The 24291-nt window shown below is 36.0% G+C and overlaps 1 protein-coding gene across 1 annotated transcript; it reads right to left on the minus strand.

Moving 5' to 3' along the window:
- Nucleotides 1–1620: 1620 nt before the first annotated feature.
- Nucleotides 1621–15311, minus strand: LOC132559024 (tubulin beta-4B chain-like). The gene is made up of 7 exons (XM_060223622.1): nt 15241–15311; nt 9153–9261; nt 8463–8573; nt 7363–7815; nt 3637–3879; nt 2512–2697; nt 1621–1989 (listed from the first exon to the last, which is right to left on the minus strand). The coding sequence occupies exons 1-7, from the start codon at nt 15295–15297 to the stop codon at nt 1808–1810; spliced, it is 1341 nt and encodes a 446-aa protein (XP_060079605.1). The 5' UTR covers nt 15298–15311; the 3' UTR covers nt 1621–1807.
- Nucleotides 15312–24291: the final 8980 nt, after the last annotated feature.

Here is a 24291-nt window from a genome sequence, read left to right on the forward strand (position 1 = left end):
GTTTAACAAACGCCCTGTACTCAAGGAGAACATTTTATTAGGCAAATATTTTTAATACATGTTACCACAAAATTAGATTTATCAAATCTGTTTATCATTATTTTCTGAGTATGTAGAATATGGCGAAAATGACTTATAATTATAGTCATTGAAATGTTTGTTTCTCAACAGGTTATAAGATAACGTCAATGATTTGTGATCTTCATAAGTCATTGAAATGTTTGGTTTGCAAGTGCTTGATATAACAATCTTAGCCATTGAAATGTTTGTTTCCAGCAGTGCTTAATATAAAATGTCAACGATTCAAAATCGTAGTCATTGAAATGTTTGTTTCACAGCAGTGCTTAATATATCAATCTTAGTCATTGAAATGTTTATTTCTTAGCAGTGCTTAATATAATGTCAATGATTTTTTTATCTTAGTCATTGAAATGTTCGTTCTCAGCAGTACAAATTACAACGTCAATTAATCATAATCTAAGTGAGAGAAGTGTTTGTTTCAAAACAAAGCTAGAGTTTATGTAATTTTTATATAACTTTGGAATTTTATCATTTCAAAATATTCTTGACATTGAAATATGTTTCTCAGATTTTTGAACTGTTAAGAAATCAAGACGTGGGTGATGTTACTAGATATTGTGGAAATGATATCAACATCAGTCTAGTTATTAACTTAATGTGCTAAAAATATATGCTCTTTGATATTGTGATGTTAAATTCTTCAATGTGTATGCTTTTTGAATCTCTATGTAACACATACTGTACACAATGTCATTTTCGCGGGAGTGTATTTTCGCAACTATTTGATTTAAAATTTTCGTGATAATATGAATCAGCTCTGAAATAACAAAGTTTATTGCACGACTTTTAAAGATTTGTACTCCCCCCGCCCTCCCAAACAAAAATCAATGAATTCAGCAGCTCGAAAATAAATTCTCCGTGGAATGACAGCTGTGTACTTTTTGTCAGATTCTGTTTAGCTCATAATGAGTGTGTTAATATTGGACCAAACAGCATTTTATAGTAGCGTATGGTTTACAAAAATGAATAGTCATCACATTATATTTATTACCGATTGGTTTTTTTTTTTTTTTGTTTCTTAATGAAAATGATTACGTCCTTTCACATATAAATTTTTATGACATATGTTCATCATTTTGTTCACGATCTGTTGGCGTGGGCGAACATAATAAATATTTTAAGATTGGAAAATCGTTATTTGTTTTTGTTTTGTTTCAGATTTACTTTTAGTTCGAACTGAATAATTTATTAATTCTTTCATACGTATCGCACGTGCTTGAGAAAATAATCCGTTTTCTTTAATCACATGTAAATACAGCTGTACTACTTAATGTAAAGACTTATTCTATACTTTTTATGTCATTCGCCTTCACATTAAAAGTGTGGGAAAACACAAGTGCAATTCTACAGAGGTCAAGGTCAAAGGCCAGGTTCAAGATTAATGAAAGATTGACGTCTTGATTAACAAATGCATCTAAAGCTGAATGGAAGTTAGATACTGAACTAGGAGATATAGATAAGATCGGAGAACAACCCACGTGACTACATTTATACGTATTCATAAAACAAACAAAAAACCACTTGAGATACAAACATCGATATCGTTTCATAAGATTTTAATTTAAATTAAAAATTACAAAATATGGATATATCTCATCATCTGCTTGGCGTTGTGTAAAAATGTTAATAAGTTTTGTTTAAATATAAAAGTTCATAATTGGACGGACTTTGTTGATTATGAAGTGGAATCGTCACCACACTAGCTTCATATTTTCCCATCCAATTATTATGCACCTTCTTCCTCTCCTTCTTCCTCCTCAAACTCTCCTTCCTCGTCGGCGGTGGCATCTTGGTATTGTTGATACTCGGAAACCAAGTCGTTCATGTTTGACTCGGCCTCTGTGAATTCCATCTCGTCCATACCCTCACCTGTGTACCAATGTAGGAAGGCTTTTCGACGGAACATAGCTGCAAGTCAAACGTAGTCGATAAATAAACATGCTAAAATCTAGAATGGTTTGCCCGCCATAGCACCTTCCGATTGGCTTCGCCTCGCAAGTACGGTGTCCACTAGTGCAGCCTAGCGGAGAAAGGTTAGGTTAATCCATTCTATTTAAAATCTAGATAAGTCCATTTGATCATGTAAATTGGACTTACTTTTTCAAATACAATTTCAACGAAGGCTGCCAAATAGAAATGACTATTTGATCAAGTCAAAAGTAGTCAATAAATTTGAGCTCTTTCTAAGTGGGAAGTTTGACCCAATAGAAATAAAACCAGCCATCTAGTTAAGTTAAAACAAGCCATTCCAAATATAGCCGATCAACATTCCTACGCAGTAAAGAACTTATTCCTACACATAAATACTCTAAAGCTAGAATATTCAAGCAGCCGATGTTTCAAACCCAACAACAGTAAACAGGTTCAGCGAGAGGGAAATTTGTTACGTTCAATATACATTTATACATTTATATTCGACGGTGAACCTACCTGTAAACTGCTCGGAGACACGTTTGAATAGTTCCTGAATAGCGGTAGTGTTTCCGACAAATGTAGCAGACATTTTGAGACCACGTGGTGGGATGTCACAGACTGCAGTCTTTATGTTATTAGGGATCCACTCCACAAAGTAACTGCTGTTCTTGTTTTGTACGTTCAGCAACTGTTCATCTACCTCTGTATAAGGAAAAAAAATCACAGTCGTTAGATTTTTTCAGTCTGCGTCAAATTACCTTTAGATAGATTTCGTTTCACCAGCAGTCGACTGTGTTTTGTCGACGTTATCGGAATTTCATCTCAGTCTGTACTGGTGATATAATATTTGTTGCAACAAAATTCTGAAGTGGAACATCAGAACTGTACTGTGTAAGGCATGTGCTAATTTCATGTAAACTTTGTGAAACACTTGTCTTACAGTGCAATAGTTAAGGCCATTTTTTCAAACGTAGGTCAAAGATCACGGTCAAGGTCACATGGTCAAAACTTTTGGTACCACAAGGATGGTCTTGTCATAAGAACACACATGCCAAATATGAAAGCCCAAACTCTTACGGTACAAAAGTTATGGGAAAGGTTAAAGTTGAAAACATACAAACATACAGACAGCACAAAAACAAAATGCCCCGATCTTTCGATCCGGGGGCATAGATGGGGGAAACAACTGCACGAATTCAGCAGATTGCATGACAAAAACGTCGTGATTAGTCAGCAAAATTTTTTTTCGGCCCGTGAACAGCCAGTGTTATTTTGAGGTGGAATTGCTTTGTAGAAAGTGATAACTTTCCGAACAACATAAAAAAGGACCGTTGCATGCCGTTCAGAGCGATGAGAGTAAAATGTGTTGACTAGGACCCAACTACGACAGCACAGACCAGTCTTATGATAAGCACTCAGAGAAGTAACCAGTCATGAATAGAGAGCGTCAAACCATACACGTCAGATCTCCACCGGAATTACGTGGGCTAACACCCTAACCGAAGGACCATGGCGGTCCCCGGAGTCATAACACTATGATGCCATTGAAAAAAAAGTATTACGTCACACTGATTTTTATCGATGATACATTCGAATTTTTAAAACTTGTCGATTGACAAGCTCGTGTAGATAGGTTTTTACCTTTCATGGACATCCTGCCCCGGAACAAAGCAGTTGCCGTAAGATAGCGGCCGTGACGAGGATCGCATGCAGCCATCATGTTCTTGGCATCAAATATCTGCTGGGTCAACTCCGGAACTGTCAGAGCCCGATACTGCTGGCTCCCCCTGGACGTAAGGGGAGCGAATCCAGGCATGAAGAAGTGGAGACGAGGGAAGGGCACCATATTCACGGCGATCTTTCGTAAATCAGCATTAAGTTGACCTGTTGTTAGAATAATTCGTTTGTTATCATGTTCATACAGATAAACAGGACAGAATTCAAACATATTAGTGTTATAGAGACATTGACTGATTTGTTTTACTTATTTCGTGAAGTGCTTTCAGATAAGAGGGGGTAAAGTATCGTCACAAAGGCAATGGCGACGTCAGGGATCCTCGTATCAAGTTCACTGTAATGTTATAGAGGGGAGTTGAACAGCTCGAAGTCGACAGGATCGTAAAAAAAACATTTGAGTTATCGAAGTATTCGAGTTGTTTTTGAAAAAAGAAAACGACTGTACGAAACATACGAGTTAAAAGCATCTTTCAATAGAAATTAAGAGTAAGATACAGTAGAACCAAACAATGAATCAAATTGCACCATACAGCTGTGTCGTCCTTCTAGGACTCGTCAGTGATGCTACATCATACAGCTGTGTCGTCCTTCTAGGACTCGTCAGTGATGCTACATCATACAGCTGTTTCGTGCTTCTAGGCCTCGTCAGTGATGCTACCTTCTAGGACTCGTCAGTGATGCTACATCATACAGCTGTTCGGTCCTTCTAGGACTCGTCAGTGATGCTACATCATACAGCTGTTCGGTCCTTCTAGGACTCGTCAGTGATGCTACATCATACAGCTGTGTCGTCCTTCTAGGACTCGTCAGTGATGCTACATCATACAGCTGTGTCGTCCTTCTAGGACTCGTCAGTGATGCTACATCATACAGCTGTGTCGTCCTTCTAGGACTCGTCAGTGATGCTACATCATACAGCTGTCTCGTCCTTCTAGGACTCGTCAGTGATGCTACATCATACAGCTGTCTCGTCCTTCTAGGACTCGTCAGTGATGCTACATCATACAGCTGTGTCGTCCTTCTGACTCGTCAGTGATCCTTCTGTCGTCAGTGATGTCCTTCTAGGACTCGTCAGTGATGCTACATCATACAGCTGTGTCGTCCTTCTAGGACGCGTCAGTGATACTACATCATACAGCTGTTTCGTCCCTCTAGGACTCGTCAGTGATGCTACATCATACAGCTGTTCCGTCCTTCTAGGACTCGTCAGTGATGCTACATCATACAGCTGACTCCGTCAGGACTGTCAGTGATGCTACATCATACAGCTGTTTCGTCCTTCTAGGACTCGTCAGTGATGCTACATCATACAGCTGTTTCGTCCTTCTAGGACTCGTCAGTGATGCTACATCATACAGCTGTTTCGTCCTTCTAGGACTCGTCAGTGATGCTACATCATACAGCTGTTTCGTCCTTCTAGGACTCGTCAGTGATGCTACATCATACAGCTGTTTCGTGCTTCTAGGACTCGTCAGTGATGCTACATCATACAGCTGTTTCGTCCTTCTAGGCCTCGTCAGTGATGCTACATCATACAGCTGATTCTTCCTTCTAGGACTCGTCAGTGATGCTACATCATACAGCTGTTTCGTGCTTCTAGGCCTCGTCAGTGATGCTACATCATACAGCTGTTTCGTCCTTCTAGGCCTCGTCAGTGATGCTACATCATACAGCTGATTCTTCCTTCTAGGACTCGTCAGTGATGCTACATCATACAGCTGTTTCGTGCTTCTAGGCCTCGTCAGTGATGCTACATCATACAGCTGTTTCGTGCTTATAGGACTCGTCAGTGATGCTACATCATACAGCTGTTCCGTCCTTCTAGGACTCGTCAGTGATGCTACATCATACAGCTGTTTCGTGCTTCTAGGACTCGTCAGTGATGCTACATCATACAGCTGTTTCGTCCTTCTAGGCCTCGTCAGTGATGCTACATCATACAGCTGTTCCGTCCTTCTAGGACTCGTCAGTGATGCTACATCATACAGCTGTTTCGTGCTTCTAGGACTCGTCAGTGATGCTACATCATACAGCTGTTTCGTCCTTCTAGGCCTCGTCAGTGATGCTACATCATACAGCTGATTCTTCCTTCTAGGACTCGTCAGTGATACTACATCATACAGCTGTTTCGTGCTTCTAGGCCTCGTCAGTGATGTTACATCATACAGCTGTTTCGTGCTTCTAGGCCTCGTCAGTGATGTTACATCATACAGCTGTTTCGTGCTTCTAGGCCTCGTCAGTGATGTTACATCATACAGCTGTTTCGTGCTTATAGGACTCGTCAGTGATGCTACATCATACAGCTGTTTCGTGCTTCTAGGCCTCGTCAGTGATGTTACATCGTACAGCTGTTTCGTGCTTATAGGACTCGTCAGTGATGCTACATCATACAGCTGTTTCGTCCTTCTAAGACTCGTCAGTGATGCTACATCATACAGCTGTTTCGTCCTTCTAGGACTCGTAAGTGATGATACATCATACAGCTGTTTCGTCCTTCTTGGACTCGTCAGTGATGTTACATCATACATCTGTTTCACCCATCTAGGACTTGGCAGTGACGGTACAACATACATATGTTTCACCCTTCTAGGACTCGTTAGTGATGATACACCATACAGATGTGTCGTCCTTCTAGGACCCGTCAGTGATGCTACATCATACAGCTGTTTCGTCCTTCTAGGACTCGTCAGTGATGCTACATCATACAGCAGTTTCGTCCTTTTAGGACTCGTCAGTGATGCTGCATCATACAGCTGTTGCGTCCTTCTAGGACTCGTCAGTGATGTTACACCATACAGCTGTGTCGTCCTTCTAGGACTCGTCAGTGATACTACATCATACAGCTGTTTCGTCCCTCTAGGACTCGTCAGTGAAGCTACATCATACAGCTGTTGCGTCCTTCTAGGACTCGTCAGTGATGTTACATCATACATCTGTTTCACCCATCTAGGATTTGGCAGTGACGGTACAACATACATATGTTTCACCCTTCTAGGACTCGTTAGTAATGGTAAGGGCCTAAACTGTACAGCCTCGGAGGAGACCAAGGAAATCCCAAAGTGATCGGGAAACAAAAATCAAAAGGTGGTGCACAAGACCCATAATTAGAAAAAAAAATGTGACTTCCTCAATGTTAGTCAAGTACATATATATATTATGACCTTTCGAGTAAATGAAAACGTGGCACGCAGGTTATGGCAAACCTCGGAGACTAATAGTCCTCAAACAGTGTCTACCACCTACAATACTGTACCAAAGACTCACAGGTGAATATTACTTTTAAATATAAATTAATAGTTAGATAAGTAGAGCCAAACCATGATTTAAACTTCATCATACGTAAAGAAGACTTAGCCGGGACCGAATATCTTAGTTCTAGATAAGAGACAGAATATCACCATAACAACACACGATACAAGTCTTACTCCGTCGATGGCCAACCTCGGCAAAGTATAAATCGCATCACGCAATTGAAATATTATTGACCACAAATGACGCTTAAATTCGTTAAGCGTTTATAACAAGTCTACCCAGCGGCATCGATCAGCACGTGGGAAGTAAAGGACATGCGTCATATCAAGGACAATTTGTAGACTTAATTGAGCACTATGGATGGTCTAAAAGATTTACCTGGAAATCTGAGGCATGTTGTGACTCCAGACATTGTGGCAGAAATGAGATGGTTAAGGTCTCCATATGTCGGCGTAGTTAGTTTTAATGTTCTGAAACAAATATCGTAAAGAGCCTCATTGTCAATACAGTATGTCTCGTCCGTATTCTCCACAAGTTGGTGAACTGAGAGAGTGGCGTTATACGGCTCAACCACTGTATCCGACACCTTGGGGGATGGTACTACGGAGAAGGTGTTCATGATCCTGTCCGGATACTCCTCTCGGATTTTGCTGATGAGGAGGGTTCCCATACCTGCCCCTGTACCACCACCGAGGGAATGAGTCAACTGGAACCCTTGTACACAGTCACAACTTTCCGTCTCCTTCCGAACAACGTCTAGTGCCGAATCGATCAACTCAGCGCCCTCTGTGTAGTGACCTTTGGCCCAATTGTTTCCGGCGCCACTTTGGCCTGCAAAACCGGAAGTACATACACAATATATAGTTATGTGTCTGCATCACTGTAATTAAAAAAGTCAAATAGTTTCAGGATTTGACCAGCTTGTTTTAGATGATACCAAAACATGTAAGAGTCATTAAAAAAATGACATCCTGTAAAGAACAGCCCCAATCTCCACCAAACAAAAGTATTTAACAAATAACACAGAAATGTAACACTTGTTCATTGGCTAAAGTTCTGTGTTTTAACTTATAAACATACATCGTTCCCGAAATGTTATCCCGTTTTTGTGTAGGGTTTATCATCCAGGATCATTTTGAGGCTCAATCTTCATGAAGAAACTGATGGCTACCTCACTGAACAACATTTGAGTGGCCCATAGCATGCCATACATGGCAATTAGAATGAGTACCGTGACCAAGGACACACCTGGATAACACAGACCGGTCCGTTTCTCAGCTTTCTGAGAAACACAACCCGCCATGGTTAGGCAGTGTCGAACCTCATACCTTCGATTTTCAAACAAAAAACAAAACATCATTTTGGTCAGTCAACAACGACTAGAAATAAACTAAAAGTTTAAAAATTTGCCATTTTTATAATTTCGTTTTGATCATATGATATCGTACATGTAACTTCAGGGTTACAATAATACGAACCGAACACAAAGTTGTCTGGACGAAATATCTGGCCAAATGGTCCGGACCGCACGGAATCCATTGTTCCTGGCTCGAGGTCAATAAGGATACAACGGGGAACATACTTTCCACCTGTAATGAAAAAAGTTTTTTTTCATACACTGACCTAAACATAAATGAATGAAAAGATTCTACATATATGACGCTCGAGAATGGTCTTTATTTTATTTATTTATTATTTTTTTTTTTTGAGGGGCGGGGAGGGGGTTGTTCGCATTTAGTTGTAGCAACCCGCTGTGTGAAATATTACATTTTTATTGAATTGTAATACTAGTAGGAACTTGAAAAATACTCATCACTTTCACAGACCAAAAATGAGGAGAAGGAGAGAGTAGGGGCAGTAACCCTTGGTTAGCGAATGTACAGAAAAAATATAATATGTCGGAAGGAAAAACTAATTTGAAAGAAGGAATATTGATTGTGCAGTTAAGTTCATACAAATATATTCATGTAAACAAATAATGTGTGACTACGATGCAAATGCAAATTTGCTTCATGTTTTTTTTTCAAATTTGTTCGTAGTTGTTTAAAATCATTTCTTTATACCATATCTTTAATAGTTTATTAATTCTTATGTTATGTGAGTTCATCTTGAATTTAAGAAAATAAAACTCTCGCGAATATTCATGATTTCACAGAAAGATCACTAACCTGTTGCCTCGTTGAAGTATACATTAATACGCTCCAGCTGTAGGTCAGAGTCTCCATGGTAGGTCCCTGTGGGGTCGATACCGTGCTCGTCTGAGATCACCTCCCAGAACTACAAAAGAAAACATAGCGATGTAAGTAAAAAAGTGTTAATCCTCTACTGAAACGAAAGAAAGCAGGAACTAAGGAAAACGAAAGGAAAGGTAACTAATTTTAAAGGAAAAAACGCGTCATCGTAATGAACAAGAAATAGAACGTGTGAAAAGTATGGTTTATATGAGTTTCAAGAAACACCATCAGCAAGGTAAGTTGGAATGTTACTTCTAATAAAGGAAAGTTACTGATCGAGAATGTAAAAGACATTTGTCATTTTGCTTTATTAATGAAATTATTATGGAGCAACAGAAGAAACATTTATACTCCATATAGAAATATAACTTAATGTTCATGCACAACATACATAGATGGTATGTGATGTGTGTTGTTCAGTAAAGTAGCCAACAGCTACTATAAGGATACTCCGTCCCAAAATGACCCTAGTTGTTCACGGAGCGCTAAACCCTGAGACCGAATAACATAATTTACACGTTAGTGGTACAACAGGAGATTGATCGTACAGTCAAATTAAAGTAAAAAGATATAAAATTTAAAAGATTCCGCCTGTTAGAGCGATCTAGTTAAACATTAAACTGACTCCAAAGTTGTTATATTATGAAGATTGATTGTGAAGGTGGGTTTAACAATGCATTGCTTCAAAAGAGATGTCATTTCTATACATTATATTTTCAATGCGTCTATTTGCGCCTTTTAATTCCATCCTTTAAAAATTTCTGAAAAATGACCTCGAAGATTTTTCACGCAATTGTGTGTCAAGTTCCTGTCAATCTCTTATCGATTTTGTATGAATATATATCTTGTGACTTGAAACCGCGAAAATATTCATACTCCAAACAATTGCCTTTTACAGTTTAAAATATAACAACCTTTTTCAGTTTGAACATCTGATATATTTCCATTGTGTTTGTTCAATCTTTTGTTACGAAATATTCAAGAATGAGATGTTTTAAAAGAGAACAATTAAATTATAATGCGCAGCTGTATAATTTGACAAAGATTAGAGTTAAACAGACACTGGGAAACCGACCCATCCTTTCTGGTTTTTGATATTTGTTTCGATGACTTTGGAATTTCCTCACTCGCTTCCTAGGTTTCAACCATGTATATCCATAGCAACAGCTGCACGATGTAGTTTTATCCATTGTCTAGTTCTACTGTATATTATCATAATGTGTTATTCACTTGGGTGTCTTTTGTACAGTCTTTTCAGAAGATCAGGGACAAAGAAAACACTCAGAAACATTTAAACAAAGATAGAACAGAAATCAACCTTTAAAATCCGGATGTTAAATGGTTATCTGGTATTAAGTTGAAGTTTTAAGTGGCAGTTATTCAGCGCCAGACAGGACTGTTTATTATCGTTAAATATCAACAAAGAAAATTAAACATTCTACACTATTGTTCCTATAAGAATTAAAATGCTAAGACTTCATGAAGATGTGATCTTGAGGTCTCGAGATCATTGACACTTTTTAAATAAAAACATACTTGATAAGAATGCACGTTCTAATTATATCGCCTTTTAGTGTAAACGATAACTTAATCCGTATCAACCTGTCAAAAATTGTTTAATTGTTTGACTTGTGTAGTTTTGTTTGTTCTTTAACAGTAGTGTGAAGAAATGAACAGGGGTTAATCCAACAGATATATTAGAATAGAGAAACCATTGTCAGGAACTCGTCTATATAAATTGACAATACTTGTTTCAACATTGACACCCAAACATGTGTCATATTATCTTTCAAAACGAGCAAACAATCTGACTGATTTCCCAAACAGGCCAGGACAATGATGGTCCAATATTTGATTACGATCTTGAGTCCATATAACGTGGAGCATTGTGGAGGTCCTACCATCCTCTCATACAACATACAATATCCTCACACCGGCACATAGACAGTCTCACCACAAAATCCAAGCTGATTTATAAAGCATTCCACATCGGGATCAGTCCGAATTATACTCTTATCGATATTTTATTTAAACTGTGAATATGTGTAGATCAGGACATCAGAAATTAATGTAACAAAGTAATTTCGAAGATAAGTCGACGGAAATTCTGAAAAAATACCTTTAAAACCATTTAAGCTATTGTATATAGCCAGGCCCAGGTACACTGGAACATAGCAGCATGTCTTATCAGCATCACAAGTAATATTTAGGGAGTTTACTTAAGTACTCTGGCTTTAATTTAAAGTCGAGTAAACACAATACATTAACAGAGAACTTGGAGCTGTGAACTAACATATCTACACCGGATATAACATGTTCTGAGACAAATTTACATAGTCTGGTAATAAAATCGTGGGAGAAACACTGAAATGTTTCTAGAAATAGTAATCTTATAGTCCCATGTAATTCCTTACGGCTATTAAGGGTATACCTCGGGAGACGGAAAAACGTTTAAAGTTGTGAACTTTTGAAACACAGCTTACAAGTCACACTCTGAGGTATTTCGGCAACACACTATAAGCGATTAATCAAAATTAGGCTGTGCGAGAAGTCATTCTTACAAATGTCACCTAGAATATTAATCCGAAAGTTGTTAACGATTCCGTTGTCAATATAACTGATCGCTAGGGATGCCATTTCAGTGGGATGCGCTATAAACAGGATAAAAACACCGAAACTAATTGTGCTGTGAGGCAGGTGAGGAATGCTGTTCCTTTCATTCCATCTAAATTGTTCTAAAAGTACCTTGATTTTCTAATTGCAAAATATTGTCCATGTTGATTTATGTAACAGTAACAACGCCTTATACAAGACAAAAAGTAATACCGTAACCAGGTAAGCAACGTTTCTATATTATCTTCTTTAACGTTTGACTCCATCTTGTATTTGAGAGAGCAGATGACACTGAACTCTGAATTATATATCGACCGTGATGGAATGATAGCTTCTAAATTATCAGGTACTAACAAGAGTTTCTATCACTGAAGGAATACGAGAAAAATCAGCCTAATACTTCTTGATTTTGAAAGATCGTGTCATTTTCTTTGTGATAATGACTGATCAAAGGAAACTGTCGAAAAATGTCTCACATGTATCGGTTTTTGTTGCTGTGACATTACTTTCTTGGTTTGACCAAGATTTACATGATGTCGGTCATAAAGCAGAAAACGCTTACTCTTCCGGAACACTTCGTTTTATTCTCCTTGTACTTTTTCAACAGTCTCCGTGTAAATCTTGCTTTATTAGGGCTTTTCACCAACTGGTTTCTTATTATTATTATCATTATTCTTCTTCTTCCAATTTTGTGGGTTCGTAATCTTTTAAACTGTAAAAGCTAGACATACAGTCTATTCACCTTTTTGTAGATACGTATATGAAGTTGTCGATGCCGATTTTTTAAGTAGGTCAAAAATTAAATATGGCCGCCATGACGTCATGAGTTAAAAACTTAAAAACGGCAATATCTCGAAAACCATTGTACAGAGTTTGTGCAATGATATTATTTGTAGTGAATTTAACTATCTACTTTTTTTTCCATGCCATATTAATACAAAATATGTCAAATAAAAAAGCTCGCTGCGGGGTAAAGTTTTCAAAATTTAACAATTTTTTTCTTTTTTTTTCAATTTTAATCTTTCTTGAAATTTTTTTTCTTCAGATCGATGTAGAACATCCTTCCGATGAATTTAGTGTTTTGTTTTTCGGTGAGTCTGTCCGATATCCAAGCTTGTCGCCAAAGAAGTGAAAAGCCCGCAAAATTGTTAGCAACAATTTCTTATTGAATTTGAGTTAGGATTCTATTTGTGTTGATATGTTTGTATGTTATATAGTGCAGTTTCACTGAAATGTCATGGCACATCAGCATGATTTCTCTTCCGGTCAATTTTACATCGACTGCAGCAGTTATATTTACTTGAAGAAGAACCCTCTACACGAAATACCAACTGAAATACCTAAAGTCAGGAAGTGTCAAGGAAATATTTGATAGATTAGAGTTGTAAGTGAAAAAAGAAAGACACGACACCTATAGAACGATATTGGTTAAGCTGAAATCAGTTACTGTTGTTGTAGAATATCAATGTACAGCACGTGACACTAATAACAGCGGTGATTAGACTGGATATTCTGAGTTTAGATTCATTCTAGGGACAAGGGCTACTAAAGGTTTGGTAATAGGAAACAGATGATAGTGATACTGAAATGTACCGTGTCGTGTAATGGTAGCAACTGAGGGTTGTGGTTAGAGTATCCTTGAATTCCACTTTATAATTAAAAACGAACAGCTATGCCTTTGAAACAAAAGTGCTTTATATATCATCACATTTTTGTGAAGAAACTTAATGAATGAATTTGTGTTATAAAAATTATTTCAAAAATGTGATGAAAATAGGAAACAGTTATGAATTATTTGATATTTTAACGCCGCCAAGTAATTACGGAAGTACTTCGGTCAAAGCAAATATTACTGCGCGCATGCTTCGTCCGGTTACTTTAAGATTGATTTGCATTCGTTTAACAATTGCCACTGCAGCACAGATGGAGACATATTATACTATGGTTACATAATATCAACTTCATTTCATATCAAGTTCAATACCACGCATAACACGGTACAAATGAATAGGATCCGGATAAGTTGTAGTAACACTATGTCTACATTACAGGCATAACAGTCGTGTAATCACTAATTCTGTTACACTGATTCATTAAGCGGCGATCAAAACCTATATTACCGTTAGAAAAGCAAGATGCTTTACCAAATGAAGTCGATATAATGAACAAACTTTTGGAAATTTATCTTTCTTAACTTTTTCTTTTTTCTTTTGCTTTTTTTATTTGTTCATATAGATTATCTATGTGCTACGTTATAAACATTCCAACATTCATTTTTACGTATTGATACAGAACCTAAAATACCAATCGACAAAATTAATAATTTTATTATCTACTAGGAAAACATTTGGAGCAGCTGTTACAATGGTTTTATACTGCTCGTGGATAATCAGTTTGTTTTCTGATATCAGCTACACACTATCTCTATAAGTGATTTATGTAAGTACTTCGAATTATCGGATCTTCACTACTAAAGTGAGAAAAAATTTCTTGACTGCTCCGTGTCGACTTTACGGCGCTTTTCAAAACATGTTTATGTATATGCACTCATTATCACATTAACTTGGAAATTCGGCGATGTAGGAATACAATCAACACAAGCACGTTTTTGATGTACATAGGTCAATTTAAATATCTTAGTTCATGCATAAAGGACCTTTTATGTCAGCATGTTTTAAACATTATTTCTATTTCTGACGCGTGGTGTACAATAAGTTCGGTTTTTTCTCTCTTTTTTATTCTTTTTACCCCCTAAAAACTTGTTTATTTTATACGCATACGTCTACATAACTTAGGTAGTAATAGAAATTCCATTGTGAAATATTTCATGCAGAAACATGCATTTTACAGTTTATGTTATAGCAAATTCAATAAATAAATTTTGTTTACTATTTCTGAAGTGGCGATGTACTTCACGTACACTGACTATATCGGGTATCACTAACAATGGGAAGTTAGGTATATCAACAGACAAATGATATCATACCTTAATCAAAGTTAAACACTGAATATAGATAAAGGAAAACCACACAGGCAAAACAAGTAGCTTATACATAAGATATTATATTTTTCAGACGTGCAAGAAACTTGAATGTTGCCTGCCTGTATGTGTTAATGTATTAAATAGATTTGTGATACTTAAAACTTCATCTACAACAGAATAACAAAATAAATAATTTGTAAATGAAAAAGTTCAGTTATGAATTCAGTTGACATTAAGTGCTGAAATATTTCATTACCAATTTGTTTCGCCTCTGTGCGATTCTACGCTGATGCTAGGGACCACACTAATACTGTTTATTTTTTGGATATTAAACAAATCTTTTTTACTGGATTTTAGATTTGGATAATTTTTTTCCATATTCTTACGACAAGTATATGATATGTAGTACTACAATACTTTACTTACCTTGGCCCCAATCTGGTTGCCACATTGGCCTGCCTGCATATGAACAATTTCCCTCATGGTGATTTGTGTGATGTTACCTGCAGGTTTCTCTTTAATAGGCCCAGTTAGCCTTTACTTCTCATATAAAATGTCAAAGACAATTTTATCACGTGACCAGAGTATATATCTGTAAAGGTTGACCTATCACTGCCGTACCCTTCCGCTCATGTAGTCCCGAAATGGTCTCGTCCTGTGTCAATGTTGATGCGCCGATCAGGTGATCAACGGTAGTAAGTTTTACCTGTTAATAGTAACACCTTTTATTTAAAGCGGATGGATATCAGCACAGGACGAAACCTGAACTGACAACGCGTAGTTCTTTCGTATTCTTAACAACAGTAAACATTTAAACACAACTCTTATAAAGTATCTCGATACGCCAAGTTGCTAGGAAACTTTAAATCACCAAACTACCGGACTTCACGTGGGCTTAGATCTAAAATTTGTTTAGTGTTACGGATACAGTTGATAAGTATTTGCATTCCAATTTTTTAAAAGAGATTCCATGAGCAATTTTACTGATGTTGTTGAATGTGTCGTTAACATAATCAAGATTCAAGGTAATAAATTCCATCAATCATTTCTGTTAAAGGTTTCAAGTAAAAGCATCAGAGATATTTTATCTAAACTACTTTCATTATTTTATTCCATTACTTTATTTTCTTGAGCTCATTGTGAAGTGTAAAAAAACACTTGTTCTTATACACATGCCTACAATAACATCTTATACAATCGTATTTCTTGTGATGTAGATAGAATTTTTGATAAAAAAAAATCTTAATTTCCGAATGAACAATTCTTTGGTCATATAGTGATAAATTTTGACATGTTGAATGATTTAACCTTCACAGGGGTTATCGGTGCCGTTAGAACTCTGTTGTCACTAGGTGTTCTTTTTTTTATTTAGTCTGCTAACAATGGTTGTTAAATTGCTTTCTTATGTTTTAATTACTTTTAATAATAAGTGAACTTAATGACATTACTTTGACTTCAATTGACTTCATGTTGCTAATTGACTAATAAATCCCATATTAGATATATACATTGGCAATGGCATTTAGTATTCTTTCTCGTTTCTATAACGGCGTATTTGATTGGATTAGATAGGTCACCTGACATGGAATGGTTTTAATATCTATGTATTTTCCCTCATTAGGAGGATCTCTGGAGAGTTTCAAATCTTTAATGTTGTGTTAATTCTCTATTTCCCGTAAAAGTTCATCATTTTGCGCTCCTGGGGATAAAATATGTCGATTTTGTTTACATTTACGTAAATTTTTTGTTGTCTTATGATATACACATTTGTTCTCGAGATGTACAAATGTAGTTTAACAAAAGTTACGTGGCCATCGCACTGAAAAATATCTAAATCTGAACAGCATACCACATTAGTCACACACTGCTCAGGTTCGTGTCATTCAAATATTTAATTAATTAGGTAGCATATGCAATAATACAATGTATAACTTTACCCTGAGTTATACTCCAGCGCAATCCACCCACTGATACGGCATGCCATTTTCCAAACAATAGTTACCGTGTTTACATCGCAATATCACCAATAGAACATGTTTAACACAGAGCCCACAATGTTACATGAAAAGTGTGTAAAGACACTTTTCTTCACACATATATCAGGTCAAAGAAAATGAAACTCTTGGGTCTTTACAGATCAAAGATGGTGATGACGATCGTTCAGGTTTAACAGAGTGAACTAATGTTTGTTAGGAAGTCATGGGTATATTTACTATTGGGGAAAATGGCTGTATAACAAGGAATCATCAATTTTGTATTGCGATATGACTTTGTTAACATCAACCTACTTAATATATATACTCAGAGCATCATATTCATCATAGACATAACATTCAGGTAATAAAACAGTGCAACACACAATAATTTCTTTTAAAATATTCCTATCCCATTATTGAAGATCACACAAAGGTATTAATCAATTAAGTGATGATTTCAACACTTGCTATAAGTGATGGTTTCAATACTTGCTAGAAGTAATGTTTTCAATACGTGCTATAAGTGATGATTTCAATACGTGCTATAAGTGATGGTTTCAATACTTGCTATAAGTAATGATTTCAATACTTGCTATAAGTGATGGTTTCAATACTTGCTATAAGTAATGATTTCAATACTTGCTATAAGTGATGGTTTCAATACTTGCTATAAGTGATGGTTTCAATACGTGCTCTAAGTGATGATTTCAATACTTGCTATAAGTAATGATTTCAATACTTGCTATAAGTGATGGTTTCAATACTTGCTATAAGTGATGATTTCAATACTTGCTATAAGTGATGGTTTCAATACTTGCTATAAGTGATGGTTCCAGCGCTTCCTATAAGTGATAGTTTCAGTACTTGCTATAAGTGATAGTTTCAGTAATTGCTATAATTGATGGTTTCAGTGCTTGCTTAAAGTGATGATATCAATTAACGCATTAGTAATATAGTGGGATAGAGAAACCCCGTGTATATTCAGAGAAGCTGGTTTGGATACATAAAAAATATATACCCCATGTGTTCTCCTATGAGAAATAGAAATGATATATTAATATGATTATCTTAATCTAATTAAGCATCAATAAACAAAAAAAAATAATCCAAGCTCAAATTCAATAAAACTACGGCAAAATGTGAACAACAGAAAAATTTACAAGGAGATTCTTGCAAAAAGGAGCATAAGATCAGGTGTTCCAGAAGAGTAAACGTCTTCTGCTTCATGTAAATCTTGGTCAATCGAAGTAAGTAACGTCACATTCTCAAATGAGGACACGGTATACAACAACGGAACCAAAAGGCAAACTAATCAATATGAACTTAACATATATATCAAAGAATTTAAAATGCTTAAAACCAACCTTTATAGTATGTACAGGTAGGTACAGAAGAACTGCGTTTTCTTACAGATAAAAATAAGGCTTTGTTTTATGTGCCCGACATTGCTTGTGGTCAACATAACACCCACAGTGTAACTAGTAAGGATATTTTTATCGCCTTTCTATTTCATCGTCTGACCCGTGCAGGTGATGGGGAAAGAATATACCCGCTGTTTTACGTGGCACCCGTTGCTGGTCGGGTTAGTTTCTTCGACGCCTCCTATACAAGGGATATCGGAGATTCCAAGAGAAAGGCCTGCTGCTATCCATTGTATGTTCTTGTAAGATACTTAAAAAAGAGGCCTCTACAGAATCTGGAGTTTCTTCTTTTAAAGTCAAACCAACAATATTCCTTTATTTTTTTCATGCTTTCTATTTCTTTGCTTTTTTGTCCCTCTAGATATGCAAAATGACCCCCATTTAGTATTTGGTTCATCACTCCCGATTCTTTAACTCCGTGGTATCTCATTGTCATGGTCAAAGAATGATACTGTTGTATGTTGATCAGGCGCGTTTATGTTTACCTTTCAGCACTACTGATATGACTGAAGACCACAGAAAATAATTATTTTCATTGCCCTAGCGGTCATGAGTTTAATCTTCTGGTCACTAAATCCTTTAACTTTAATATCATTAATTTTCGTGGGGCAGGTTAGTCCTGTTGATTTCGTAGGTACTCTAAATCCACCAATTTATGTGTCCACGAAATGATAAACATGAAATCAAAAATTTTAATGATTTGGGATTTCGTGAGTATGATCAATCGATGAGATCAAGTGTTCAGGGAAATTCAGGGAGTCTCACCAATATATGTGATCTTACAATATCAAGTATTTAAGGTCACCACCTCGTTATTTCAACCACGGACTTGTATATATTTCTATCAGTACCTTAGGAGTTAGTGTGGCAGATCTTTTATTCTTTAAGTTGTTTGCAATGCTCTCGTTTAACAACATTCACTGTGACGACTGTGAATGATACATTAAACTATTATTAGAGAAATGTACAGGTGTTTCACGGTCATTGGGTATATTCATCACGGACACCATTGTTTGAGGTTATTATGATACAGGGAGAGAATGGGGGACCAGATGTTGGGAGGGTTCACGACACAGAGTTAATTTACTCAGGCCTCATTATACATCTAACGCATTCATATGTATACATGAATCATTGAATCACATTCGTGTTTGGTGATTAGTACTAAAACGACGCATTTTGAAAACTGATTCCAACTGTTGGTCGTGGCCACCACATATATATCACGTGTTCATTTTGGTGTAGGAAAACCTGAACGTTTTAATCATGTGTGGAATATCATTGAATAGATAAACAGATTGGGAGACAAATTTACATAAACTTTAAACTTGTGTTCAGTCCCCCCCCTAATACCCATGCTGTATAGACCTTTGCTTAAATATATAGAAATAAAGGGAAGGGTGATACTGTAATACCTGTCCTTCATACTAAGATTATTTAAAAAGACACACATAAGAATAGCACATTTAGATACAAAAGAATTAGACATGGTAGAACCAAATGATGAATTTAACTACATATATGTCTGTTTCGTTCTTCCAGGACTCGCCAGTGACACTAAGGGTCTAACTTGACAGACGGCTGTTAGAAGGCTAAAGATGTAAAGTCACTACTCATTTCGGTCCCAGGTAACACTGTAGTGGTATCTCTATTTCCATATGAGATAGTATTTACTATATACTGCGTAAATTGCCTTGGATTTATTGCCTGTATTTATGTACACTGAAGAGATGTGGTAAATTGTGAAAACTTGTGTCCAATTCTTTTGTAAATATTTTAATCCAATAAAATATATTTAATTCCAAATTATACTGATATACTGTTAATAAAACTGAACAATTTGTAAGCAATTTTGTAAATAAGATAACTTAAAAGACTACAAGTTAAAAATATTCGTGTAAAATTCTTCTAAATAAATTTCACATTTCGATTGATTTTGATAGACAGAACGTGTGAGACTCAGATAAGATTCAGCTTTTTCTTCTTCACAGTAACAGTGTAACAGGAACTCTGGCGCTTATTGAATGTATATAAACGTTTGAAGGTTTTAAGCAGGTTCGTGAGGTCACGTTGGGAAAGCCACTGGGGTCCTTTTATCGGGTATTAAAGGGATTATAGAGAAAATAAACTGCCGAGACAACGTCAACAGATAGAAAAGGCTTAGATGAAAATTTACTCATAGTCAGTGACAAGAAAAGGCGACGATTCATCTCAGCGATGAGACATCTTTTCATAAGATTCGTAAAATTTTATTTTTCAGATGAAGCGAAAGAAACTTGAATATTAAAGTACATGAAACCGCTGCCCTTGGGGTAAAAAGGGGAAATTGTATATGGGGCAAAAATGGGGTATTTTCATTTGATTTTATCGAACAATTTACTACAATTTAAGTATTTATCATACTTGAACCATGTCAAATCTCAATGTATTCAACATAAAATAACGAAACTATGTTGGTAAGTTAAAAAATAAATGTTTATACTGTATTGGTAACATTTCCACAAGGTCTAGTATTAGTTGTCTTTCTCAACAATTTCTTCTTTATCACACATTCGCGTTACAGACATCAAATCATGTACAATCTTGCATTTATATCATAACGTAGCCACTTTTACCACTTAACATTATAAAAAAGGTGAAATTTGAAAAATAGGATATCCTTGTATACAACTGTCACGTATAAATCTAACGCTAACTACAAATACGGTGAAATTGGGAGCGAAATGAAATCAGAGGATATCGCTTTCCCAGTGATTTTCAAGATTAGATAATAAATTGTGTAGGTTTGCCCGACGATTTTGAAGATCAGCTGTAAATAATTCAGGATGGACTTAAGACTGTGCTAGGACCTCATACCTTCTCACCAAGTGCGGCCTATTATCTAGGTGCACTGTGTTACTAACCACGAGAAAGGCAGTCAGAACTTGTGTTTAGAAGTAGTGGAAGCACGAGGAGGAAGCTGAACATACGAGTTTCCTTATTGATATACATATATTGATTCAAGAATTCATTTGAAAATTCCCGAAAACAAAAAGGGCACACACACAAAAAATAAGGGCAGAGCAGGGAGGAGTAGGTTGTGACATTATATTTTGGTTATACCCAGTCTGATTGAATACTTTTCATTGTCGAATTTTATAGCGTAGATTCGCGAAATTCCGGTCCACAGCCTTGATACATAATTCGTTGGTCACACTAACGGTCAAGTGACTAAACATTACAGATGTTTTAAGTCATATATTCAATAGCAATGGTCTAGGTACATACATGACACTTTACATTTTGTGGCAAACACGTAACATTCTCAAACAAGAATATTTTACAATAGATTCGGCCCTTTTAATATTCCATAGTAATGCTATGACATAAGTTACCCTTTTGATTTTATGACTGCAACATTGACATAAGAAGTTTGATATACGCTTTAGTTCATTCCATCCTTAATTCTTTAACCAATATGCAAAAATATAAAGATCACCGAATCTAGAAATAAGTTAAGATAATTTGTATAAATCCGTCTCATCAGATATATTGGTTAGCGAATAGTATTATGTTCTGAAAAGAAAATACCAACATGTCAAAATAATGAAAATCCAATTCAATGAAACTAGGGCAACACGTGCATGTACATGGAGACTCCTGAAAGAGCACAGGGAGAATAAAGCCATGTGTTCTAGAAGAGTAAGCGTCTTCTGCTTCATCGACAGCACCTGACATGTAAACCTCGGGCAGTCCAAGTAAGTATTTTTAGGTTCTTTAATGAGGACAAGGTATACAACAACGGAACCAAAAAGGCAAACTAACAATCATCAAACACTCCCATCTTCATGTCACAAAAAGAAATAGAACATTTCTCAATAAGATCATTATGGCGACCATAAAACTTCCCCATAATTTTTATCAACCTGCATCTTTTGAAACTCCTGTTCTATGAGATTTTCCGTAAGTTCACGACTTCTTGCACGAAAATCGTGACAATGGGAACAGGTCATTGAAGATCGAATCAGCAGCCGTATGTAATCACCATATTTTCGCGATACATGAGTGCAGCTATCCAGAGATCGGAAATTCACAACAGGGAAATTGAAATCCTCACGCTTACCATACAGCTTGGTTGAAACTTGTCTATGTTGAAACTACGTTTTTATTCTAACGAATTTTAACTGACATGCAGGATTTTAAAAAAAAAAACAGGGATAAAAACACGCCAGCTATCTAAACACTATTTAATCTAAACAGATAGTACAATACACACACAGATATTTTACCTTGGCGGTCAGTTATGGAGCAAATGTGTGTGCGAAATTTCTTTTCAAACTGATACAAAAATTCAGTTGGCCTTGGTTAATTGTTTGGTTTGTGGAGTAGAAATCAATTTTATTGCAAAAAAAAGACAAATGCATTTGAAAAAGTTATTTCAACTAAGTTGGTCTCTTTACTCCTAACAAATAAATACAAACTTAGTTATCACGCAAGCCTATGAAAGCAATTCGAATTTAAAGTGAGATTACAGCGAAATAGGAAAATTTGAAATATTGTGCAAATTGTTTATTTGAGATCGCTTGTGTGATAAATTACATAAAGTCTGTATTAGAATATCTATTAATGCCAGAATTTATACATCATAGTGGAAACGATTTATTTGATTATTTTTATATGACATACAGAACAATGGAGTGTATTGCCTGGGACATGTTAAGTTACGATGTAGGTATATACACATCATTGTGTGGTCTATATATACTATTAAGGGATAGTTTAAATAATTTTGCTCATTCAAATTGCGCATGTCGTTTAAAAGTAAACAATAATTGTCCGTCGGTTTGTTTACTTCTTTCCGTGTTGTTATATTATGATATAATGCTTTAAATAGGGGCGCCAATGGGGAGCAGCGATCGTATTGAATTGCTCGTTAGTTTGCTTGTTGGCTCCGTTGTTGCATATCTTGTTTTCATTTGAATTATGACATTACTTACTTGGATTGATCAAGGTTTACATTGCGAGAATCTTCGATGAAGCAGAAGACACTTACTTTTCAGGAACATCTGGTCTTCGTTTCCTTGTACTTTTTCAGGAGTCTCCTTGAAAATCCTTCTCTTTTATATTTTTTCTTATATTGTCTTAGCTTCATTGACTTTGAGTTTTAATTACACTTACGATTCTGTTATCATGTCCTTCTCATGTAGCTCCTCTCATTGTTTCTGTATCAAATATTATGAAATAATAAATATTAGCATTAAAAAGTCCGGCTATGATTTGATAAGAAAACGGGCAATTTAATATCTTAAACAGTAGTTATGTTAATGAACTGGTTTCCCTATCGAGCCCCTGAAGCGGAAGTCCAAGTGGGGTCTCATTTCTTTTCAGAAGAATTGTATCGCGACATTTTAAGTGTGTGTTATGTTAGTCAAACATGACCCCAGTGTAAGCACAGGTCTCGGAGGAAATGTAAATAGAAACTCAAGGTAGTTATTTCTCATTCTATTAATCATTTGTTTTAATATGTTTATTTAACGTTACTATGTGCTATACAAGTAAAAACAAGACTTTAGTATTCTGTCTGAACAACTACCAATTCATATATGTGATCGATTTATGCCTTAAGTGAACATAAAAAGATACTAAATTCTTACATCAATGTTTTACGTTATTGTAACGGGTGGGTTAAAATGTTCCTCACATCTTCAGAGTATATATGCTAGCCGCGGTTATAAAAGTTTTCATTATATTTCATGTAGATTTTTTTAAAGTGTGACAGACGATGTTTTATTATTCACAGCCTGACAATCAACGCTCAACGTTAATACAAAGACCAACGAACACTGAGGAGAAAACACACACAATAAAATAGAAATTAGGCCGTATTCTAATAGTGAACATATCTTTATATAATATATTCCATAATAAAAAAAATAGAAAAATCGGTGTGTTTTAAATCCACTTGAAATAATCGCACGTGTGGTCTATTACAAATTGAAGTCTAGATTTATGAAATGGAATTTGCTATTATTATGAATAAATGAAGAGTGTACGCGAGGTATCAGATAACCTTATTGTTTGTCTTTCTTATTAATATAAAA

Source organism: Ylistrum balloti, unplaced genomic scaffold (genome assembly GCF_031769215.1).
Source record: "Ylistrum balloti isolate Yb309-2 unplaced genomic scaffold, AGI_CSIRO_Ybal_v1 Utg370842, whole genome shotgun sequence".
In the NCBI taxonomy this organism is placed as follows: Eukaryota; Metazoa; Mollusca; class Bivalvia; order Pectinida; family Pectinidae; genus Ylistrum; species Ylistrum balloti.